The following is a 21,447-nucleotide window of genomic DNA, read 5'->3' as shown; positions in this document are numbered from 1 at the left end:
AGCCGAGGAGAAGCCTCTCGGCACAGCAATTATCGCTTGTCAGCATTCAATAGTCACAAGTGGCGAGTGGGAGCTTGACGGTGTCTCGCTAATTGCTGCATACTCGCACCGAATCATCGACTATACTTCTCCGCCCCATCGGAACTAATTGGAGCATCTCCGGTATAACGACGTAACATGCGCATCATGCGGAACAATGATTAGAGCCCGAGGATGCTACACTGGAGTACGATCAACTAACACTGAGGTACAAGAATGGCGCGTCAAAAACGGCAGTACATAGCAGTGCCGGTTTACGCGTCGGATTTCTCAAGCTTGTATTAAAAATTAAGTCGCAACACTTACGCACCATAGTTGGTTTTCGTATATCTATGATTGTGGTTTCGTATACGTATGATGTTTTGTCTAGTTGATATCTAACTGAAAATTGATGCTTTATTGGGTTTTTTTCAATTTATCAAGGTCTTTTGAGTAAAGGATGTCTTTGGAGCAATTCTGCAGAGTTATAGAGTTAATAAGGAAATATCTATTATTTTTCACAGTTGGCATTATTTTAATGTTCCTGGTATTAGTAGGGCCCGGCCGCAGTTGCCCTTTTTTTTTAAATGGTTTGTTTTAAACAATTCAAGGAACCTACACCTAAGCAAAATAGTTATGTCCAGAGATACACTTAATTGAAAAAGTTCTTTTAAAAAACTGCACCCGATATTTGTACAAGAATACACAACATAAAAACATCTGTACAAACGTTCGTCAATTGAATGCTATTTACATATTACTTTTACTATTCCTTGTTAGTGATGAAAGCTTAAACCGTAGTACACTATATTCTCCAAGTGGTATTCTCCATTTCTTTATTTACGTTTATTTGTTGCTGCTGTAACTGGCAAACGTGGAGGAAGACGCGAGCAACAGCTAGTCAGCAAATAAAATAAATAATAAATCACTGTTTTGCCTCCTCATGTTCTGTGCACGAAATAAAATACTTTCATATTTGTTTCAACGCCTATTCTTAAAACATTTAAACAACAACCTACTATAATTCATAAATAATAAAATAACAGAGCAACAGCATAATAATTATCTATGGAAGAGTTATCATCTCCTCTCCAACTGCACTTCAAAGTTGTGCACGTGCTTCAGCATGATGTCGAAGGTGACGCGCAGAGGTGCGCGCGCGCCGCACGCGTAGCCCGCGCCCGGCGCCACGCGGAACCGCCGCAGCGTCTCCGCCAGAGACAACTTGATCGAAGTTAAAGCCAAACTGAAACCTGCAAATACACCGAACATCATTCCATCTTACTTGATAGCCTCCCTGATCTGATGATCTCCCTGGCCAGTGCCCAGTGCTTTGATTTGAGTTCTATCTCCGACAGAGCTTCAGCCGTAATTAGTAAAATGCGAAGAGCAACAGGTTGCGCCTTTCAGGTTATCGGATATCTCTACCTCTATGCAGTTGAGAAACTGCATAGAGGTAGAGATTTCGATAGAGAGTTCGATAGGGGTTCGTTCCGCAAGATCAAACCTGAACTTATCATCTAAAACCTTGTGATAATTCATGTTGACATTAAACTTAGTTTGGAGTACCGGTGCAGCTGCGGGGGCCGTGGCCGAACGGCATGAACGCGGACAGCTGCTGCGGCGTCACGGACAAGAAGCGCTCCGGCCGGAACTCGTCCGCGTCTGCGCCCCAGCAGTGGGGGTTGCGATGTATGCTCCAGAAGTTTAGCAGGAAATAACAGCCGTTATTGAGAACTAAGCCGGAAGCTGTAATTAACAAAATAAAGTCACATAGCACACTCAACGACGTTATCCATAGATCTCTTGTTACCGCTCACGTGCCAAGTGTATTAGAACTCTTCGGCTTGGCACGAAACGATGGCAGAGACCTGATCGCATGACGCTCGTTTCTTGTAGGTTGGGAAGGTAATTTGAGATGCTGCGTATTTTGATACCCTAGCAGCAGCGTACATTAAGGCAACCTAACAACTCTTGGCCAAGAGATGCCAATATATAAACCTTAATACCAGTTTCATTGTTGTGCCTTTTGGAGTAGAGTCTTATTGTCCGTGGGGGTTTGAGCTCTTTTTAAAGAACTGTCAAAAAGAGTTAACAAGTCTACCGTTGTTGCTAGAGTTGGCGGTTAAATTGGCCAAAGAAATAGTATGGCCATTCAACCAACCAACTCTGCCAGCATCTTAGGCACTATGAACAAATATCGAAATAAAGCTTATTCGTTTCTTAGTTGTCAAGTCAGTCTGAGGAACAAGTTCAATTAAACATATATCTATTTTTTGATCCGTTTTGCTATTCTCTAATCCCAGTTTATTTCAAATTCAAAATTCAAAAATTTAAATTCAAAATTCATTTATTTCAAGTAGGCCTAAGACAAGCACTTTTGAAACGTCAAGTCTGTCCGTGTGTAGTGACTCTACCACCGGTTCGGAAATTTGAAATGCTCAGCTGAGCATTTCAAATTTCGGTTCAGAAGTTTGAATTTGATGAAGTAGTTTAATTTCATCAATAATGCACTCACGTAATTCTAGATCTTTGTCGCATCTTCTCACCGTTACCGGCGCCGGGGGGTACAGACGCAGGGTTTCCTTTACCACCGCGTCTAAATATTTCAGCTTCGCTAAATTATCAAGGCATCTCTCTGAATCTCCCAAAACTTCTTGTAACCTGAAATTATACTGTATATTTGAGCTATCTTAGATACAATTCTCAGATGCAAAACGTCTTAGAAGAGGTCTCTTCGAGCCAATTAACAACCGAATTCCGTATCTTATGCATAATGGATCTTAGAAGACTACTTACGTTTTGTAAGTCAAAACTGCTTACTTGTATTGTAACTTGAAACTGTTCCATCAGTGGCAAGTTAAGTTATTGTCATTCCCCGTCCTAACACATCAAAGAATATTGGACTGCTCAAAACGCACAATACGTTCGAAAAGTTGGCGTGGTTCCAACTCGACCACCACTTCTTTAAACACTGCTATACCAAATACCGGTTGCACCAATACTAACTCTTCGTAAACTTTGTCCTGCACGCGGGGGTGGTTGGCTAGCAGCACGGCCGCGATGCTCAGCGTGGTGGCGGAGGTGTCGGTGGCAGCGAGGATCAACACAATCGTCTCTTCACGCAACTCGGTGTCAGTATATCCATCTTCACCACCGGAGAACTCAATCAAAAGGTCCAGAAATGATTTGAAATTATTATTTACGGTATTTTCTGAAATAATAAATGTTTGATTAATTACACTAGTTTCGTTTTAGACTACTGTAATAAAAAAAAAACCTCTCAATACGCACGTCTGTGATGTTCCAATTCGTTTTCGAGTTTTTCTGCGGATATTTTCCTCTTCTTTTTTGTGATAATCTGAAATTAAAGTAATTTGGTTAAACATACAGATTTTTTGATTAAACAATTGGCAAATACTGCAAGAAGACCAAATATACCATATGCAAAACTACTTCTTTATGCCCTAACCAAAAAACTTGGAAAGGGTCCAACGATACGGACTTGGGGACACTGATCGATAAATCCGGGATCATTCTCTGGAGATATGGTGCTTTATTGAACTAGTAAGAAATGCTTTTTTTAATATTAAAGGAGATTCTCTGTAAAAGTTATTTAAAAAATATTCCTTTCTGATGCGGTTGCATTGACATGTGTTCTCTGTGTTATATAGATTAGAAGCCTGGACACTCACTCAAGCAATGAACATACAATCACAGCTATCGATTGCATCCAGTCGAAGGTCAACTTCCTGGCTAAAATCTAGTCCAGTGGTTTAACATGAGTACCAAGTCGGTAAATAAATTTTAGGGCTGTCACGCCGCAGCGCGCAGTCCGAACACTCACGTCATCGAGGTAGTCCCACAGGACGCGGCGGTTGCGCTCCTGGCGCCGGCCCGCGGGCAGCAGCTCGTACAGCGCGGCACTAAACAGCCACGGCTGGCAGACGCGCACCGCCATGTTCCGAAAATAATCTTGAAATGCTTTGGCGAACGGGTGATTTGGATCCTTCTGGGCGTTGACGTTTTCACCAAAAGTCATACCTAGACATACATTTTAGTTCTTACTAATTTAAAGGAGGTGAACCGCCGAATCCAACTCGGATGGGCAGCGTTCGGGAAACTCCGTGCCATCTTTTCGTCAGAAATCCCTCAGTGCCTGAAGACGAAAGTCTTCGAACAGTGCGTGTTGCCAGTGATGACCTATGGCTCTGAAACATGGTCGTTAACTATGGGCCTCATAAGAAGGCTTAGAGTCACTCAGCGGGCGATGGAGAGAGCTATGCTCGGAGTATCTCTACGCGATCGAATCAGAAATGTGGAGATTCGTAGAAGAACCAAAGTTACCGACATAGCTCAACGAGTCGCGAAGCTTAAGTGGCAATGGGCCGGGCACATAGTTCGGAGAAAGGAGGACGTTGGGGTCCCAAGGTGCTGGAATGGCAGCCCCGTACTGGTAAGCGCAGCGTTGGTCGACCCCCAACGAGGTGGACAGACGACATTAAGCGCGTCGCAGGTAGCCGTTGGATCCAAGCGGCTCAGAATCGTGGAGCTTGGAACTCCCTACAAAAGACCTATGTCCAGCAGTGGACGTCTATCGGTTGATGTGATGATGGAATGTGAAACACTGCATCAATTTTGTATAGCAAATGTGCTATACAAAATATGCTAAAAAACATTATTATTAAATTTGGTGTAAAAAACATAATATTATTTTAAAAGAATCTTAGTTTCAATGTTTCTCATAAATGTACTTTACACTGTCATAATAACCTATACTTGGCCTTAACCTTTGGTACTTAACCTTGTTTTTACCTATACTTGGGTTAAATATCAGTTTTATAAGTTTTATAATTCATATAAAAATATACTGATTTAGGCATTGCTATAACAAGAGCTGTAGCTTAATGGTAAACCGCTCAGGCCACGAAACCTATTGGTACTTAAAATTTTACAATTTATAAAGTCATATTAAAAGTAAATTTTTTTACAATCCAATAATAGGGAAATTTGATTTTACGCTCACGATGCCAAGCCATGTTTGACATCAAAAAGGTTCAAATCAATATACCAAACGAAGAACCCTTATGATGCGACTCAGTCTGGCAGTCTGTCACAACCTCCTCTTACCGACGGCATGAAATTTAGACTTATTCTACTTTATCGCAAATGAAAAAGCATTTTATTTTCATTGCAAATGGGGGCATCGAAATTTCAGAGTAGGGTTAGTAGGTCAAGTGGGTATCGCACGAAAGAACCTCTTTATTTTGCACTTTTTAAAATAGGTTTTTGTTTATAGCAAGTAGTGATTAATACCGTCCCAAAAAAATGCATTGTTTACGTTTCATTTTAAAGTACGAAACCCTCGATAGGCGAGCATGACCGCTGGATTACATACGAGTACATACCAAAAGCAGAGTCTAGAGTGTAGGAACTGAAGAACGGCCACATCGAAATGTCTCCTTGTCCCACCACCGCGGCGAGCTTTTCAATCAATACTTCATTGTTTCGTTCGAAGACTTTCACAAAATTATCGCAGTATTTAGAATTGAATACCGGAATAAGAATTTTCCTACGAAGTCGCCATATTTCCGCTGTAATATCAAATTAGTATTCTTAAGAACCGCATTGGTTTTCTAATGAAGGTCCCGAAACGTTAAAGTGCTGAGTATAATGATTGACTTTTATTCCACTTTAACTGTTGGCTTGCGTTTTAGTGAACTGACTTAGTTTCAAATTAGATTAGAGTAGTTTTAAATTGAGAGTAGTAGTTGAACTGCAAAAGATTTTTTTAGTTACTCCAGTTCTTATTACAATCTATAAGAATTCCACAGAACTAAGCAACCAATCGACTTGATTTTTCGCGTAGATTTAGTTAACAGGAAGAAAAGTAAAATAGGCTACTATTGGTCTCGGAAAAACATCAAAGCAACCAAACAATAATATCATCGCGGGTAACAGCGCGAGGCACTGCTATTTAAGAATAATTCAAGCTTACCTTCCGCAAAAACTGATCCATTACCAAGTAGGTGGCGCATAGACAACGTGACGGGCCACTTGTCAGAAAAAGTTTTCAGCACAGCACTCGCACACACGGGATCGGATATCGCTGAAAAGTTTAAACATACAACAAACGGTACTAATATTAAAAGTTGTAGTCAACATAAAAGAAATTAAAAGATGATCACTTTTCATCTACCTCATCGCTCGAAAGCCAAAAATATCTATCGGCCTAACTGCTCTAACTGATTACTGATCAAAAGAAGCCAGGTACTGACGTCTCATTATCACCATCATCGACCTCTGGGGTTAGAACCGAACGGATCCCCAACACTTCAAAATACTTTGACTCATGAAATCGGTAGTTTTAAAATCTTTTTTTGGCTAATTAGGCAAAATCTAAAGCCAACTTTATTGAGACCTATTTTAGTAGGCCTACTAAATCATAACTATTTCACGTAAATTGGTTAAGTAACGTAGTTTTCTTGTTACATTGGACTGCTATCTCACATGCATGGTACGTGATGATGCAGTCTGAGATGGTAGCGGGCTAATCTGGCAGTTATATTAAACACATAGGTGCTACTAATAGTTCAATCGCATGGCGGCACGTGTGTGGCGACACGGTAATAACTTGCAACGGTCGAAACCTTCCATCAGAGCAGATCAGACAAAAAAAGGAAATTACAGATTTCAAAAAAGCCCCTGTCCAGGGCCTTGTACTTTTAAGGCCACACCGCTGCTACTGCACCAGTGAGGTCTTCAAAACTGCGCAAATCGCAAGAAGCATTAGAAATAATCTAACTAAGTAAACGCAATTGAACAAGACCACATGAATTGTTTCGGTATTGCAAGGAATCACAGACAAACATAAATTAATAGCCTATAGCAGTCCACTGCTGGACGAAAGGCGGCATGATGGCCAACCGGGTTGGTGATCGCAGTAAATTCTAGTAGTAGCACAGAGGACGCTGCTGCCCGCCCTCTGTTATACGCGTGGGACGAGAGGAGCGGTGGCATGTAGTAGATCATAAGCACTTAAAGCAATGTACTCACACACACACAAGTAGTGCGCGAGCCAGAAGCTGGCCAGCCCGTACGGGTTGCAGTGCGCCTGGCGGCCGAGCTCGTCGAACATCAGCATGCGATCTGTAAACAATAATTGCTTTGTGTTCTGCATTCAAGCTTTCTTTCAATTTGCCGCTATGGCGAGTCCCCTGGATAGTAATGTGCCTTCCTGCGAAATTTCACTTTCTTAACATCGTTACATGACCGGATATAATAAATAACATATTAAATCAATTGGATTCGATATCATTATGCAAAACGCAATTTCATACATTTTAGGAGTATAAGAAGATCATAATTTTTTTTTAATAAAGTTTTATGTAGACTTAGAGGAAGTATTAGATTAAATTAAGGTTAAAAAATTAACCAAAACACATCTACATCTACATATCTACAAAATACACAGTGTTTATATTTTGTACCCCAATTATAAAAAACAATGTGGTGACCGACTCACGTATAAATCAACCTTAAAAGATAGACATATGCTGCCCCGAACTGTTTTTTAGAATTTTTAAGGGGAAACAACTTTGTCATAGGTACATGATTTTATCGAAAATTCAACCGTTTAAGCAGCGCACTCAGCGAAAGCTAACAAAAGGAAAATAAAAACCCTGATTTTGAAACATTCTTCATTGGTGCTATCCTCCTATTCGTCTTAGCGTGATGTTTTAAGTCTTCCTCGATAAATCGGCTATTCAATTTTCTAAATCGGACTAGTAGTTGCTGATGTCATTTCATTCAAGTAAATAAACTCTTCAGCTTTATATATCTTTATATATATAATTCTTGCGTGCGTGTCACTGAACTCCTCCTAAACGACTGGACCGATTTGAATGAATTTTTTGGTATGCCTTTGGGTGGCACCCTGGATGGTTTAGATTCACAAATCAGCCCGACAGATGGCGCTGGGGTCCGCTTGTTAGTATATAATAGTATAAGCTAAGGAAAACGTACTTAACAACGCACTGTAACGAACGAACTTTTACATTTCTTGTCTATGATATAGGAAAAAATTTACTGAATCATGTAAAGCGGACATCAATTTCGTCAGAAATATGGTAGTTTTCGTCAGAATAAGATATTTGTATTTCCCCGTAAAAAACACAAACTATCAATAATATAAGTGAGTAGAACAGCTTTTTGTCGCAGAGCTCGTTCGAGGAAGTATTTTTATTTTATTTTTTTATTTGTTTAATCGTAAAATACAAAAAAAAAGTTATACATTTAAAACATCAACTCTTAAGAATTTTACCGTTACACCCTAATTGCAGCAATGTTGCAATGATGCAATAATTCTAATTACCTATTCGTGCCTGAAGCGCGTGGTCGCTGGTGTAATTATGGGGCTTAAAACCTACGTTCCTTGCAAGGGTTTGCAAGGAACGTAGTTGCGAGTCTGTTAATCGGAGATTGTTTTTCATTTACCATCCGGTGAGATAACTGCTTGGTTCGTCAATTACTACTAAAAAATAAGAGTTATTTCCACCTCATTTAGCAGCCCTCAGCACCGTAACTCGAAATCCTCTTATGAGCACATTATGGAAATGTTATTACAAAGATACAGTCCGATGAATTCGTATTGAGGCGCTTCCTTGTAACCGAATGACAAGAATGATCAAGTCACGTTAGTCTCAATAAGAGAGGGTTCCGTGCCTTGGAAGGAAAAGTATAAAATAGTTTTTCAAATACGTAACAATTATTTATTAGATCTCTGTAAAAAAACAAACCCGTTGCGAACCGCGTCTTAGTTTGTAAATAACCTACTTCCGACTTATACACTACTACATATCTGATTTTCGAGTCGCGAGTTAATTATTCAAAGCGGACAAGTTGATACCTTGTTATTGAGTGTGGCAAACTACAATCTAAACAAATTAAAAAATCTGTCGATTGGTGATGTCGCCTTACTGCTTCTTGCTGTTGACATCAGTATTTTTAACACTGTAGCCTTACTACAAGCATTGCTCGCTACGGAAATACTTGAGCGTCGGAGTAAAGTGGGTCTGTTTCGCATTGCATTAAAGCTCGAATTAGCTTTTGTAAGACAAAAATCAGAAGAACAAGATTTTTGGTAGTATTAGAGCTTTTTCAGATAGTTCCTCCGGGGAAGTACTACCACCGTGCTTATTTCTGCCGCTACGCAGCATAGTTGCAATGCTGTGTTCCGGTGTGAAGGGCGTGGTTTCCAGTATAGTCACAGGCGCATGAGGCTTAACACCTACGATCAAATTGATGGACACAGGGCGGCATGTTGCAGGACGTGCATGCGTGGACGTGAGCGTTGCTCTGCTTATTGGCGATGGTTTTTCACTTACCATCAGGTGGGCCATTTGCTAGGTTCGTCAATTATGACCATAAAAAAAAAGATTTGCGACTCTAAAATAAGCGATGTTAGGTCCAAATTACTTAGACGATGCAAAGTTGGATATGCTAAAGCAAATCCTCGATTTTAAACAAATCTTGTATTAAGGCTATTATATTATTATTTGTCATATATAATATTTTGAAAGACGAGATGATGTAGACGAGACTTGCACCGGCAAATAAAAAATTATGAGTGAAGAGACTTGAGCTACTTAATATTCCAGATATCTACTCTTATCCTCATAAGAATCATCGTTCTGGAAATAGCATTGGATAATTGTATGAAAGTTCTCTATTTTTGATGTTTCGAATATTTTTTCAATCCCGAATTAAGTTGCGGGAAACTACTAGTTCTTAAAGCCTGGGTTACTTTTACCTTCATTAGTTCCAATAAACTTGTAGGCGTGTCCGATCACCGGGACATAGGGGAAGTTCACTTTGATCTGTCTGTGTAGTTCTATCAATTTTTTCGATCTTATTTTGACCGATACAATCACCAGCAGCACTAGCAGCAACACGAGCAAACACAGAAACAGCATTGTGTGCGAGACCGCGGCCGAAACAAATACCACATATCATGAGCAGAAATCAGTTTTATAATCATTTTGTTGACCTTCACACATCTGTTTTAACTTGAAATCGGGCAATTAAAGCACCCAGCGTCACGCGCAGGGCACGTCCTACCGGTTTGGATACAGCATACGGGTTTTATTTATTGATAGATAATATATTAATAATAATATATATATTTTTTTTTTACACCGATCTTTCACTGTTCAGGCCGTTAAGCTTTGGAATGCCTTGCCTCTTGAAATCCGAGAGGCACAGTCTATTACCATTTTTAAAAAACTTGTCAAAGATCATTTTTTGTTTGACAATATTGTATATATTTATTTATTATTGATATTAATTATATAGGTATATGTTAATTATTATCACTATCTATATATTTTATTGTAAGTTTGTTATATGTACATATTATATTTGTATATATAGGTTTATGCATGTTTATTTGCAACACAGTACAGTTAAATGCACCACCTACCTCTCTTCTTGAGCTGCTTTTAACGCCTTTGGTTGCCTGGAAGAGATCGCTATGTAGCGATAAGGCCGCCAAATTGTATACCTTTTGTTAAATTTCTACTGTTAATTTGTTATGTTTATGTGGTGTACAATAAAAGTGTATTCATTCATTCATTCATTCATTGATTCATTCATTCATATTTGAATTAACTACCAGTTATCCACCACTCGTTTACGCAAAATTTCTGTTACCACGTTTCTCACGATATTAGGTAGCTTAGTAAACTCCTCGGAAAGTCCTCTTACTATCTAACTCAATAAGTTTCGTCGGAATCAGTTTAGTCTTATCTGTAATAAGTGGCCTAAATTACTCTTTGCAGTCTTATACTTAAAAACAATCTATTTATAAACAAATTTTCGAACGGACAGAATTAGAACCTGCGAGAGTCGCAGATTAAAATCAGGAGCAGTATTCAATGCAGGATTAGAATCTGCGACTATCGCAGGTTCTAATCCTGCTTCAATCAATCCAAATGTTTTACATGCATTTTAAATTTATAAATTTGATATTTTCTCCAAAAACACTTAATTCTGTCTTATAGACGTTCTTCTCTATAGACGTTTTCACTTTATTGATTCCTATAAATAGATAAGTCTGATTTGAAAAACTTAACAGATAAAATATTATTAAACATTCTCTATTAATGAAACATCTGGCGATTTACTCGATTCGGAAGGTGTGCATTGGGTATGAATTTTATTAAATATACCGAAAATCTACGGAGAGGCTACAGAATACAAAACATTATATTAATCTCATATAAAGTCAAAGTAGTAGGTGACCTCATTACAATGTCACTGTGGGAATGAGTAAAACACGTCAATCTCGATAGTCGACCCTTACCATCGCACAGGGCGCGGTTCTGCTCGCACAATAGGGTTCAGACCGTAGTCCACCACGCTGGCTCAGTTATATTGGTGGACTCTAAGAAATACGACGTGCTCAATGAAACTGACTTGTCGTTGCGCCATTTAAAGCCAACAGCACCACACGGCCAATGACAGAAGTACCCTCTTATAAGTTTACAACAGTTACATTATATACATACATTACAACGAACAACATTTCCTTTACACATGCCTTTGAGAACAATATGGCGAACAAGGCATCTAAGTTTCCTCACGTGGTTTTCCTTCAACGTTGAAGCAAGTCATATTTTAATTATTTAAAACGCACATAACATAGAGATGCGTGCTGGGGATCGCCATCGGCTCTCCGAACCGAAGCGGAAGTCCTGACCACTGTGCTACCACCACTCCCTACGCTCAACAGATAATCTTATGCACAAACATAAAACATTAAAAGTAGCTCGCCGAACCCCCTTCTAGCAGCTTGGTGGGCTCTAAAACTGCTACCTCCAGTGTGAGAGGAGGCCTGCGCCCAGCAATGGGTGAATGGGCTGATAATCATAATGATGACGATAAATCAGATAACGCAAATAAGAAGGTACGTACATTTACGACGTAACACGACAAATTAACTCGACTCAGAGAAACGCGGCTAACTTGTAGTGGATTAAAAAAAAGTAACCGAGGAACTGGCAGAGTTCGGTGTTAGTAGCATTAAAAACATTACCTCCTTTTTTTGCAGTCTTGTAAAAAGAAAACGCAGAGTGAAACAAAACTGTTATTTGCATTTTTTCGTTTTATTATAAAGTGTTAGTCTGTTATAACATTTGGATAATAACGATTATCAAATTAATTCAGTTAACATCGGTTCTGCAACTGCACTTCAAAGTTGTTTACGTGTTTCAGCATCACGTCAAAAGTAACTCTCAAAGGCTTCAGCTTGCTGTACTCGTAGCTCGCCGCCGGCGCGAGCTGGTAGCGCCGCGTCAGCTCCGCCACGGAGAGCTTTAGTGACGCCATGGCCAGCCGCGCGCCTGCGCACAGACCACCAATCTCCGTCATGTTAACCATAAAATGTTATTATTAACTAGATGTCATGTTAACAGCCAATGCAAATGGCATGTCAAATTGTCTAAAACTTAGGCAAACTTTAGACAATTTAGCATCAATCAGATGGTACATTGGTAAACATTCGATGGTTCAGATTTCAGGCTGGTACTAAACTAGAGATACAATCTCGCCATGAATAATACATATAAAAAATAAAGAGCTAAACACCTTAGAACACATAACCGTGCTGTCAGATACATAACATGTTCAATGTTCATATCAATGCTCTGCTTTGAATATAATAAGATCTTCATTCTCACACGTCGGTACGAAGACCAGCACTAAATGGAGAAATACTTTTAATAATAAATTTGGCAGGTGACAACTATTCCTATAGAACAAACTTTTCTTGGCAAAATTTGGTCAGGCGTAAGATGGCATTCTACACGAACAATTTCAACATGACCGGGTGTCGTATCCACGCCTCTTAGAATGCAAAGGGTTTAGCCCGTAGTCCACCACGCTGGCCAAATGTGCATCGGTAAACGTGGTATGGAGGACTCTCAGAAGTTCCCATTTCCCACCAATTGAATATTTCTGCTCTCACCAGCGCAATTACGAGGTCCATGGCTGAACGGCATGAACGCGGCCAGCTGCTGCGGCGTCGCGGACAAGAAGCGCTCCGGCCGGAACTCGTCCGCGTCTGCGCCCCAGCAGTGGGGGTTGCGGTGTATGCCCCAGATGTTACAGATGACTTGGCAACCTTCTGGCAGGGTTATGCCAGAAGCTACGTTAAAGAAAGAAAAACAAAAACGGTTTAAGTCAAACAAACACCATTATTATCATCTTTCGCATATTCGTTTCACTGCTAATGCAGGCTATCAAAAAAATAGTATTCTAAAACCCCACTACGTGGTTTTTGCCTAGAAAACTAAAAATGGGCTACGAAGCAGATGAAAACGTGTAGATAACTAAATATAAAAAATAAAATCCCTGATTTAATTAATGCCCAGTTTTATTTCTTCAGTTTTAGTACGTTTGTTTTTCTAAATCCTATTAATTAATGTATAGACTCACGTAGTTTTAAGTCACTGTTGCAACTTCTCACCGTGACTGGCGCGGGGGGGTAAAGACGCAGAGCCTCTTTCACAACGGCGTCTAAGTATTTCAGTTGTGCTAAATCGCCTACCGACACTGATCTTTTTGAATCCCCCAAAAGTTTGTTTACTCTGAAATATGCAAAAAATATGCAGATAATTTCCATATATCAAATATTACAAAGGGCGTTTAGTTTTGTGTGAGTATTGTTTTTAATTTTCCATATTACATAACCATATAGAGCTATCGGCCTAATGTCATAATGAAGACTTCTAATACGCATTTTAATATGCAGCTTTTTACTGTATTAACCATTTTATAATTATGAATGATGCACTCTCAACTTTAATCTTGATCTTTATTTTACGATCTGAATCCCATTTTTTATTTACCCTTAAGGACACTTAGGTATTTCTACTTTAAACTCTTTCGATTGTTTATCTTGACACTCCATTCATTGTCTTCCAATGTTTCTGAAAAAATAGTTTTTGAGAATAAGTTGAACTAACGTGGATGCAATATGCACCCCAGTCTTACCCCTCGGCATATCACTTCACCTGTATCCTCACCATCAACTTTAACCGTCCAAGTTTGACCCCAATAAAGGTTCTTGATTATATTTGTGTATTTCAACTTCCTGTAAACGACGAATAACTTCATACCTCATGTTAAACACGGTCAAAAGCTTTCTCATAATCAATGAAGCAAATCCATACATAAGTTTGTAATCTATACTTTTTTGGGCAAGGACATTTATAGCAAACAATACATTTCGGGTTTCAACACCAGATCTAAATTCAATCTAATCACTCAAATAGTTGTCACATTTATTTTTATTTCTTTCATAAATGATATGCAGAAAGATCTTTAAAATGTAAGTAATAAGGCTGAAAGTGTACTCCATGCATGTTTTAGCATCAGGCTTTTTAGGTAAGGTAATGAAAGTAAACTTTAGTTAGTCTCTTCCACTTTCATATACGATATTAAAAACATTTGTTACTGCATCAATCAGGAGCTCTTCAATTAATTGTAGTATTTCAATACAAATATTGTACGGTCCTGGGATTTTTTTCCTTTTTATGAATCTGCCCTAACTCTTTAATTTGGCTAACAAAATGGTTTGTAACTGTAATAATTTGCCAATATCGCACATCACAAATTGATTATGTGCAATTGCATGCAAGTTTTTTATCAGCGGCCGGAAAAATCAATCAAGAAAATTTATATACATATTGTAATATTTTGGAGCAATAAGTATTGATGTCAGATGAAGTATTTCCAAATTTGCGGTCTGATAACAATGCACACATCAAAACCAATGGAAAAGGTATGTAATGATATTAAGCCCATAGCCAGGTCGTCCGCAATAATTAAATTTATACTTTCTAATTGCTCCAAGAAGATTAGTTGCTGACGATGGTTATGGAGTTTATAATACTCATGACTGTATAGGTACATCAATCTCTGGCTTTCCTTTGCCATAGTTCATGAAGACTCGCATTTCAATACCGTTGTCAAATTGATAATGATGAAAACACTTTCACATAGTTCACATGCAGATTGTTGTGGGCATGGGCTGGCAGAGGGAGCATCGCAGTAGAGTGGTGGTACTCACTCTTGGCGCAACCGCCGCTGCGCGCGCGGGCAGTGCGCCAGCAGCACGGCCGCAAAGCAGGCGGCGGCGGCGCTGGTGTCGGCGGCCGCCAGCGCCAGCACCAGCGTCTCCTCGCGCAGCTCCGCGGCGGAGTAGCCGCCCGCGCCGCGCGACGACTCCACCAGCAGCTCCAGAAACGTTATCTGCTCCCGCTCGTTCGCTGTAAGCACAGTAGCCTTATTCATCTATATAACTTATCCGCGTTGATGTTTTATTATTCAAAACTGTCAGTTTTCGTGTGTATCTAATAAATAACGCCTATCTGTGTCCTCGGCAACTACGCAAAATAAGGGTTTAAAACACACATTTCATCTCATCATCCGGCATCATCCGACGAAGAACTGCTGGTGTAATAACAGGCGCATGCGTCTTAATAAATAGACTTAAAAAAACGAAACCAAGTTAAGTTTAAAGTTTTTATTAAAATGAGGTGGACAGGCGACATGTAGCGCAGTGCAGGGAGCTTTTGGACGCATGAGGCACACCGTAGAATTTGGATTAAAATATTTTGTTAAAAAAGAACCGACTTTCTTATACAACTAAAAACCAAGAAATAAGTATTTTCTACAACATTTTAAAGTTGGTGCCTAATGAAATTTAGTCTATACATAGTATAGAAATTATACTTCGTTATTCCTTTTTATATAGTAGCAAGGAAAGTATTAATACATTTTTTTTTTTTTAAAGAGCATGCTTTTACTATCAAATGGGGCATACGCTTGGTGCGGCAATTATTATTAAAATAAAGAGAAGAAAAATTTTATTTAAGACGAATCCGTTATCACGAAAGGTACTTACCGTTGTTTGTTTTATTTTGTAGTTTATCTTTATTAAGGCCAGTTTTCTTTTTATGGATTAACTAAAACAAAAATGTTTCTTTAGAAATTGTGGCATATCACAATTGAAATAAGTAGGCTGTACCGAAATTTATATTTACGGTTTCAACGAAATCCCAGATGATTTTCTTGTTGTTCCTCTGCCGCTTGGCTACTGGCAACAGTCCGTACAATGCATTGCTGTACAGCCAGGGCTGGCACACGCGCGCCGCACCGTTTTTGGTATAATCTTGAAATGCTTCTAGAAAAGGGTGGCTCCTATGCTTCTGAGCATTTATATTTTCACCGAAAATCATTTCTGGAACGTTTATTGTTGTTGTTTAAATTAATATATTGATATGGGTAAATTTAAAAATGTTTAAAATTTTCTTAATATATAAAGTTATAGCAAAAACCTCCCTTTTTTTTTGTTTAAGTATACAACGTTAACTTATTTTTACTGCTTTTTCCCGACGGAAAAATCTAACTTTTTGATCTAGTAAACATTCATATAATATTCATATAACATACCTAGAGCAGAGTCAAATGCGTAGGAACTGAAGTATCCCCATATTGAGAAGTCTCCTTTGTTAGCAACGGAAGCTAGCTCTTCTATCATTATCTTATTGTTTCGTTCAAAGACTTGTACAAATTCTTCAAAATACTTGGGAGCGAATATTGGCATAAGGATTTTTCGACGAACTCGCCATATTTTTACTGAAAATGTTTTTACGTGACTAACTAAGACAACAATGGACAATATAAGAATAGTCTATCTTTTCAATAAGTTCTTTGAGTATGCGTTTAAAAGCCCACTTATTTAACTATACTTTGACCAGCACCAGTAGACATTCCCAAGCTTTTACTGGTCCTGTAGAAAAATATTTATCATATTATGAATACGATTAGAGATGATATGGACAAGATATTTCACGTTGATGCCTTATATATTCAACACTCAAAGGCATTTTCTAACATTTCCCACAGTCTATTAATTTCTTAAAATTGAAGCAATAGCTATTCATGGCGACCTCTTGAGATGGTTCAAGTCGTATATGCGTGAAAGGACTCCAGAGTTAGCTGTCAAGGGTTACACTAAAACATATGACGTACAATAACATGGCGTGCCTCAAGGCTCCCACCTCAGACGACTACTCCTTAATATTCTTATCAACGATGTGGTCGAAGGTACAAAAAAATCGGTTATTATTTTAAACATTATTACAAAAATCACACATAAATAAGAAAAATTAGACGTGCAGGTACTGGAATTCATGAATTATACGATACTTGCAGGCAGTTTATTATTTAGCATGCTCTATGCATTTCGAAAACAATTCACTTTTAAAAAAGTGTATGGGCTTTAATAATTGGTTTAATATCTTGGTAACATATCAAATCTTTTACGTAAGTTATTGTAAAGATAGAAGTTTTTCCGTACAAATAACATTGTCTCAAGTCTGTGTCAGTGTCTATTAAAAGAACTGTCAAGTATTTAAGTCGTGTAAATATGTCTTACAGGTACACTTGATGGTATCCTAAATACATGATGCTATCCTAAATTCAATCAACGACTCGTAACCAAACGCTAACAAATAAACAGAATTATTGTAGTAACGATATCAGGGTCCTCCCCATTGGAAAATCAATGTTCATTGTGAGCTTAACGCTTAAATCACAGATACAACGGAGAATCAAAACATCGCGCAGTACAACTTGGCCCTTACACTTATAGCGCTCAGTGACCTCGACTGTCTGGTTTGTGTGGTATGTCTACCGGCCAGAAATACTCTCACCTACCGTGGTGATACGAACATAGTGACAGCATCAGAATTACCTTATTTCAGCTCCACAAACGGTCAGCTGATCACCGCAGGATATTTTCAATAATTTTGTAAGCTTACCATCTCCAAACACCGATCCGTTACCAACAAGATGACGCGCGAATAATGAAATGGGCCTTTTGTCTAAACACGTCTTTAATACTACAGTTGCTGACACAGGATCGCATATATCTGAAATTTATAAGGATATACAATAATTTTTAAGTTATTGTTACTGTTATTTATCGAAGCAAGCTAATAGAAGCCTTTTTAAAAGCCGCATGGCACAGCTAGTTAATAAAAATAACGATATCTACATTATTATTAATTACTAGCTGTGCCCGTGCCGTACTGCTACAAAATCTACTTACAGCCTAACCTAACGTAAACATTTTTCCTATCGTACTGGTAGTGCCAAATATAAAAAAATATGATATTAAGTACACATAAAAGAAAGTTATGCATGCAACTTCTTTCTACATATTGAAGCACGCGACTGGGGCGTGGGCACTAACATATCTTGCTCATAGTGCTTTGGTCAACCAGTAACTGTTTCAAACCTTTAATTACGTAAACATTGACAATGGAGATCAACCCCCGTTTTACCTTACTTGAATTATTTTTAATTTTAAGTAAATAAAAAAAAAGTATTCTATGTCCTACCTCGTAGTATTCAAATCATGCACAGTGTGATTAGAATTTATTCAGTAGTTTTAGCATGCCAAGATACAAACAGACAGACGGGCAAAAATTAAAAACTTACAGTTTTAGCTTCATCCATTATAGAGTGCGCTCCAAGCAAAATTTTCAAAATAATCGACCCCAGAATTCGACCCTTTACACTTTTATTATAAGTATAGATAAAATCATTAAACTCACTCACACAGAAGAGATGCAATAGCCATAAACTGACGACACCATATTTGTTTATGTAAGCTTGGCGACAGAACTCATCCAATGCCATCATTCGATCTAAAACCAAAATTGGATATTGTTATTCAAACATAATAATCCTATATCCACTCAATGACTAATAAACTTTTTAACTATAGTAAATTTAATTTGGGGCTAGATGGCAATATGTGTATTGTCGGATTATATTTATTTATTCATATACTAGCTGACCCGCGCAACTTCGTCTGCATCAAATCGGATTTAATATCTTTTAGCATTTCTATACCCGTCGTAACGTCTAAACGATAGGTCCAATTTGAATAATTTCAAATTGGACCTATCGTTTGGATAAAGATCTGATAGGAACGTCACAATCTTAAGAATGTACCCGTGTTTTGATTGACAAATAATAACAAAAAGGGGTTATTGTGTCTTAACAGTTAGACATTTAGCCTCCCGGACTTTTTTTTGTAGGTAATAATGATTACTTTATCCATGTCCATCCATCCATACATACACCCATCCACTCATACATCCATACTCACAAACTTTCGCATTTATAATATAAGTAGGATGGTACGCATGCATTCGATCGTTGTCCCAGATGCCTTGTGACTCGCTGTTATCTATGATAAATTATGTCCTTTATCTCCGAAAATATTAACCAGATCTTCATTAAAATTTCACAATACATGCTTGATGCATTTCAAATAAAGAATTATTAAAATCGGTTCAAATTTAACGGAGCTATAAAGTAAAATTGATAAAAAATTTCATCTCATTTCCCGGGAGAAGCTTATTGTTTATCGGAATAAAAAGTAGCCTATATGTTGACCCGGAATATCAGCTACCACTATATCAAATTTTATTTAAATCCGTTCAGTAGTTTTCACGTGATGCCCGGGCAGACAGACAGACAGACAAAAATTAAATAAAATCTGTTTTGGACTCAGTATCGATTAGCATCCCCCGGTCAAAATTTTCAAAAAATATTAAATGTACAGAAATCTTCCAGTTACAGTTTTATTATAAGTATAGATTAAGCATAATTTATTTACACACACAACACATAGGTTTTGTAACATTTATACCTTCGTTATTTCCAATAAACTTATAGCTGTGTCCAATCACTGGTACGTCTAGAGAGCTCACTTTAATCAGTCTGTGCACATCTCTAAATTTTTTTCTTTTTTTTTTCAATTGTAAAATTACCAAACCTATGATTATCATAAGTAAATACAGGAACAGCATTTCGCCTGCGAGCACAAACGATGCAAAATGCCTTAAACTACAATGATTCCAGTCTTATAATAAAAATTAAAGGGCACGACGCCCTTCTCTTGTTGATCATTTATATTTCAATCGAAGGTTACGGCAAAATGGTGAAGGCAATTAATAATAAACAGCAGAAATTAAAATTCCAATCAGATGCATTCCAAAAGAGCCGGCCGTAGAATCACAGTTAAGACGTTTTGATGTGTTAGTTGACTCCAAACTACGATTTGGAGTTATTTAAGGGGTGGTTAACAAATTCTTTGAAAGACGGCAACTCTTTGGTGTTTCCTCTGGTCTTGCACATGTAAATGGGCGGTAATCACTTAGAATCAGGCGAGCCACTTGCTCGTTTGTCTGCTTTGTATTTATGATATTAAAACTCCCGGGAAAGATAACCGGGAGCTCTTTAGGGACATCCATGCCAAATTTCGTCAAGGTCGGGGCCGTCGTTGAGCCAAACATAAGTAACAAAGAGAAAACAAATTGAACGGACATACTTTCACATATTTTATAGTATGAATTACGGGTTAATTTGTGTATAGCATCTTTATATAATTTGATTTTAGATACGTATAAATTACAGCAACGGTGACAACTAATAAGTTTTCACTCCCATCCCCTTTCCCAACAAAACAATGCTGAAATTCGGGATGAAAAGTTTGTTGTGAAGTAGAGTGCGAATTCCTACCTTGTAGTATTAACTGAAATTAATCAGATTATATATGAATTCGAGTAGTACTTTCGGCGTAAAGTGCGCCAGCCTATATTGAAAAAATAATCAAGATTTTTAACATTTGTTTAATGTACAAGAATCATACATTTACCAATTTTATTAAAAGTTTCGGTAGACAAATATTAAACATACACATTATTCACAATGCCAATGAACCATAAGTAAGACGAGCATACGAGCATAGAAATTTTTGCATTGAGTAAAAATTTCTACTGCTTAAAGACGATTTTTGCGATTTTTGGGATACTAATAATTTATAAATCTATATTTTCTCTTACTTATTTGATAAAAAATCGAATAGGATTTAAACATGAAGGCGTTAAAAATAATCATGCAAAACATCATGCCACAAGTTGCGTGATTAAAGGTTAAACCAACAAATAGACTTTCGCATTTATAACTCTTTTTGTTGCACAAAACAGAGAACAATTCAATTATTTATTTTATTTGTTGTGAACACATACAAATATTGCCTCCGTTTGATTTTGCCCTTGAATGCAACCAACTTAACGCACCACTTTTTTTTTGTTTTGTTTGTTTGCTTTTTGTTTGTTTTTGCGGCAGCTTGGATACAAAAAAAAAACAACAAAAAAAAATCGAACTTTCTGGCGTAGGTCTTGGATTAGATCCCAAGCAGATGCAATTTGTGAATTTATAATTTTGTGAATATTCTCTCGTCTGGTCGTGGAAGGCTTCGCCCGTGGCTACTTACTACCCTAC

General features: G+C 37.9%; 2 protein-coding genes across 2 annotated transcripts; both read right to left on the bottom strand.

Annotated features, from left to right (window-relative positions):
• Window positions 1-1,098: 1,098 nt before the first annotated feature.
• Window positions 1,099-9,992, bottom strand: LOC120626519 (cytochrome P450 4C1-like). The gene is made up of 10 exons (XM_039894046.1): window positions 9,830-9,992; window positions 7,075-7,167; window positions 6,017-6,127; window positions 5,427-5,612; window positions 3,866-4,062; window positions 3,313-3,379; window positions 3,028-3,232; window positions 2,537-2,682; window positions 1,588-1,767; window positions 1,099-1,271 (listed from the first exon to the last, which is right to left on the bottom strand). Exons 1-10 carry the CDS (start codon window positions 9,990-9,992, stop codon window positions 1,099-1,101), a joined length of 1,521 nt encoding a protein of 506 aa, XP_039749980.1.
• Window positions 9,993-12,243: 2,251 nt separating this feature from the next.
• On the bottom strand, window positions 12,244-19,970 carry LOC120626518 (cytochrome P450 4d2-like). Its single transcript, XM_039894045.1, has 9 exons — window positions 19,811-19,970; window positions 18,705-18,797; window positions 17,907-18,017; window positions 16,534-16,719; window positions 16,109-16,321; window positions 15,149-15,347; window positions 13,513-13,664; window positions 13,043-13,222; window positions 12,244-12,419 (listed from the first exon to the last, which is right to left on the bottom strand). Exons 1-9 carry the CDS (start codon window positions 19,968-19,970, stop codon window positions 12,244-12,246), a joined length of 1,470 nt encoding a protein of 489 aa, XP_039749979.1.
• Between the last annotated feature and the right edge of the window lie 1,477 nt (window positions 19,971-21,447).

This window comes from Pararge aegeria, chromosome 9 (genome assembly GCF_905163445.1).
Source record: "Pararge aegeria chromosome 9, ilParAegt1.1, whole genome shotgun sequence".
In the NCBI taxonomy this organism is placed as follows: Eukaryota; Metazoa; Arthropoda; class Insecta; order Lepidoptera; family Nymphalidae; genus Pararge; species Pararge aegeria.
This window is presented reverse-complemented; position numbering and strand designations above follow the sequence as displayed.

Excerpts from the sequence above, each read along its gene's own strand:
- LOC120626519 (XM_039894046.1), bottom strand. The coding sequence starts at position 9,992 with ATGCTGTTTCTGTGTTTGCTCGTGTTGCTGCTAGTGCTGCTGGTGATT. Across the intron at positions 7,168-9,829 it reads GTTTATTGGAACTAATGAAG|ATCGCATGCTGATGTTCGAC; the intron begins GTAAAAGTAACC and ends TATTGTTTACAG. Across the intron at positions 6,128-7,074 it reads CGCGCACTACTTGTGTGTGT|CGATATCCGATCCCGTGTGT; the intron begins GTGAGTACATTG and ends TAAACTTTTCAG.
- LOC120626518 (XM_039894045.1), bottom strand. The coding sequence starts at position 19,970 with ATGCTGTTCCTGTATTTACTTATGATAATCATAGGTTTGGTAATTTTA. Across the intron at positions 18,798-19,810 it reads GTTTATTGGAAATAACGAAG|ATCGAATGATGGCATTGGAT; the intron begins GTATAAATGTTA and ends TTTTGGTTTTAG. Across the intron at positions 16,720-17,906 it reads CGGATCGGTGTTTGGAGATG|TAAAAATATGGCGAGTTCGT; the intron begins GTAAGCTTACAA and ends AAACATTTTCAG.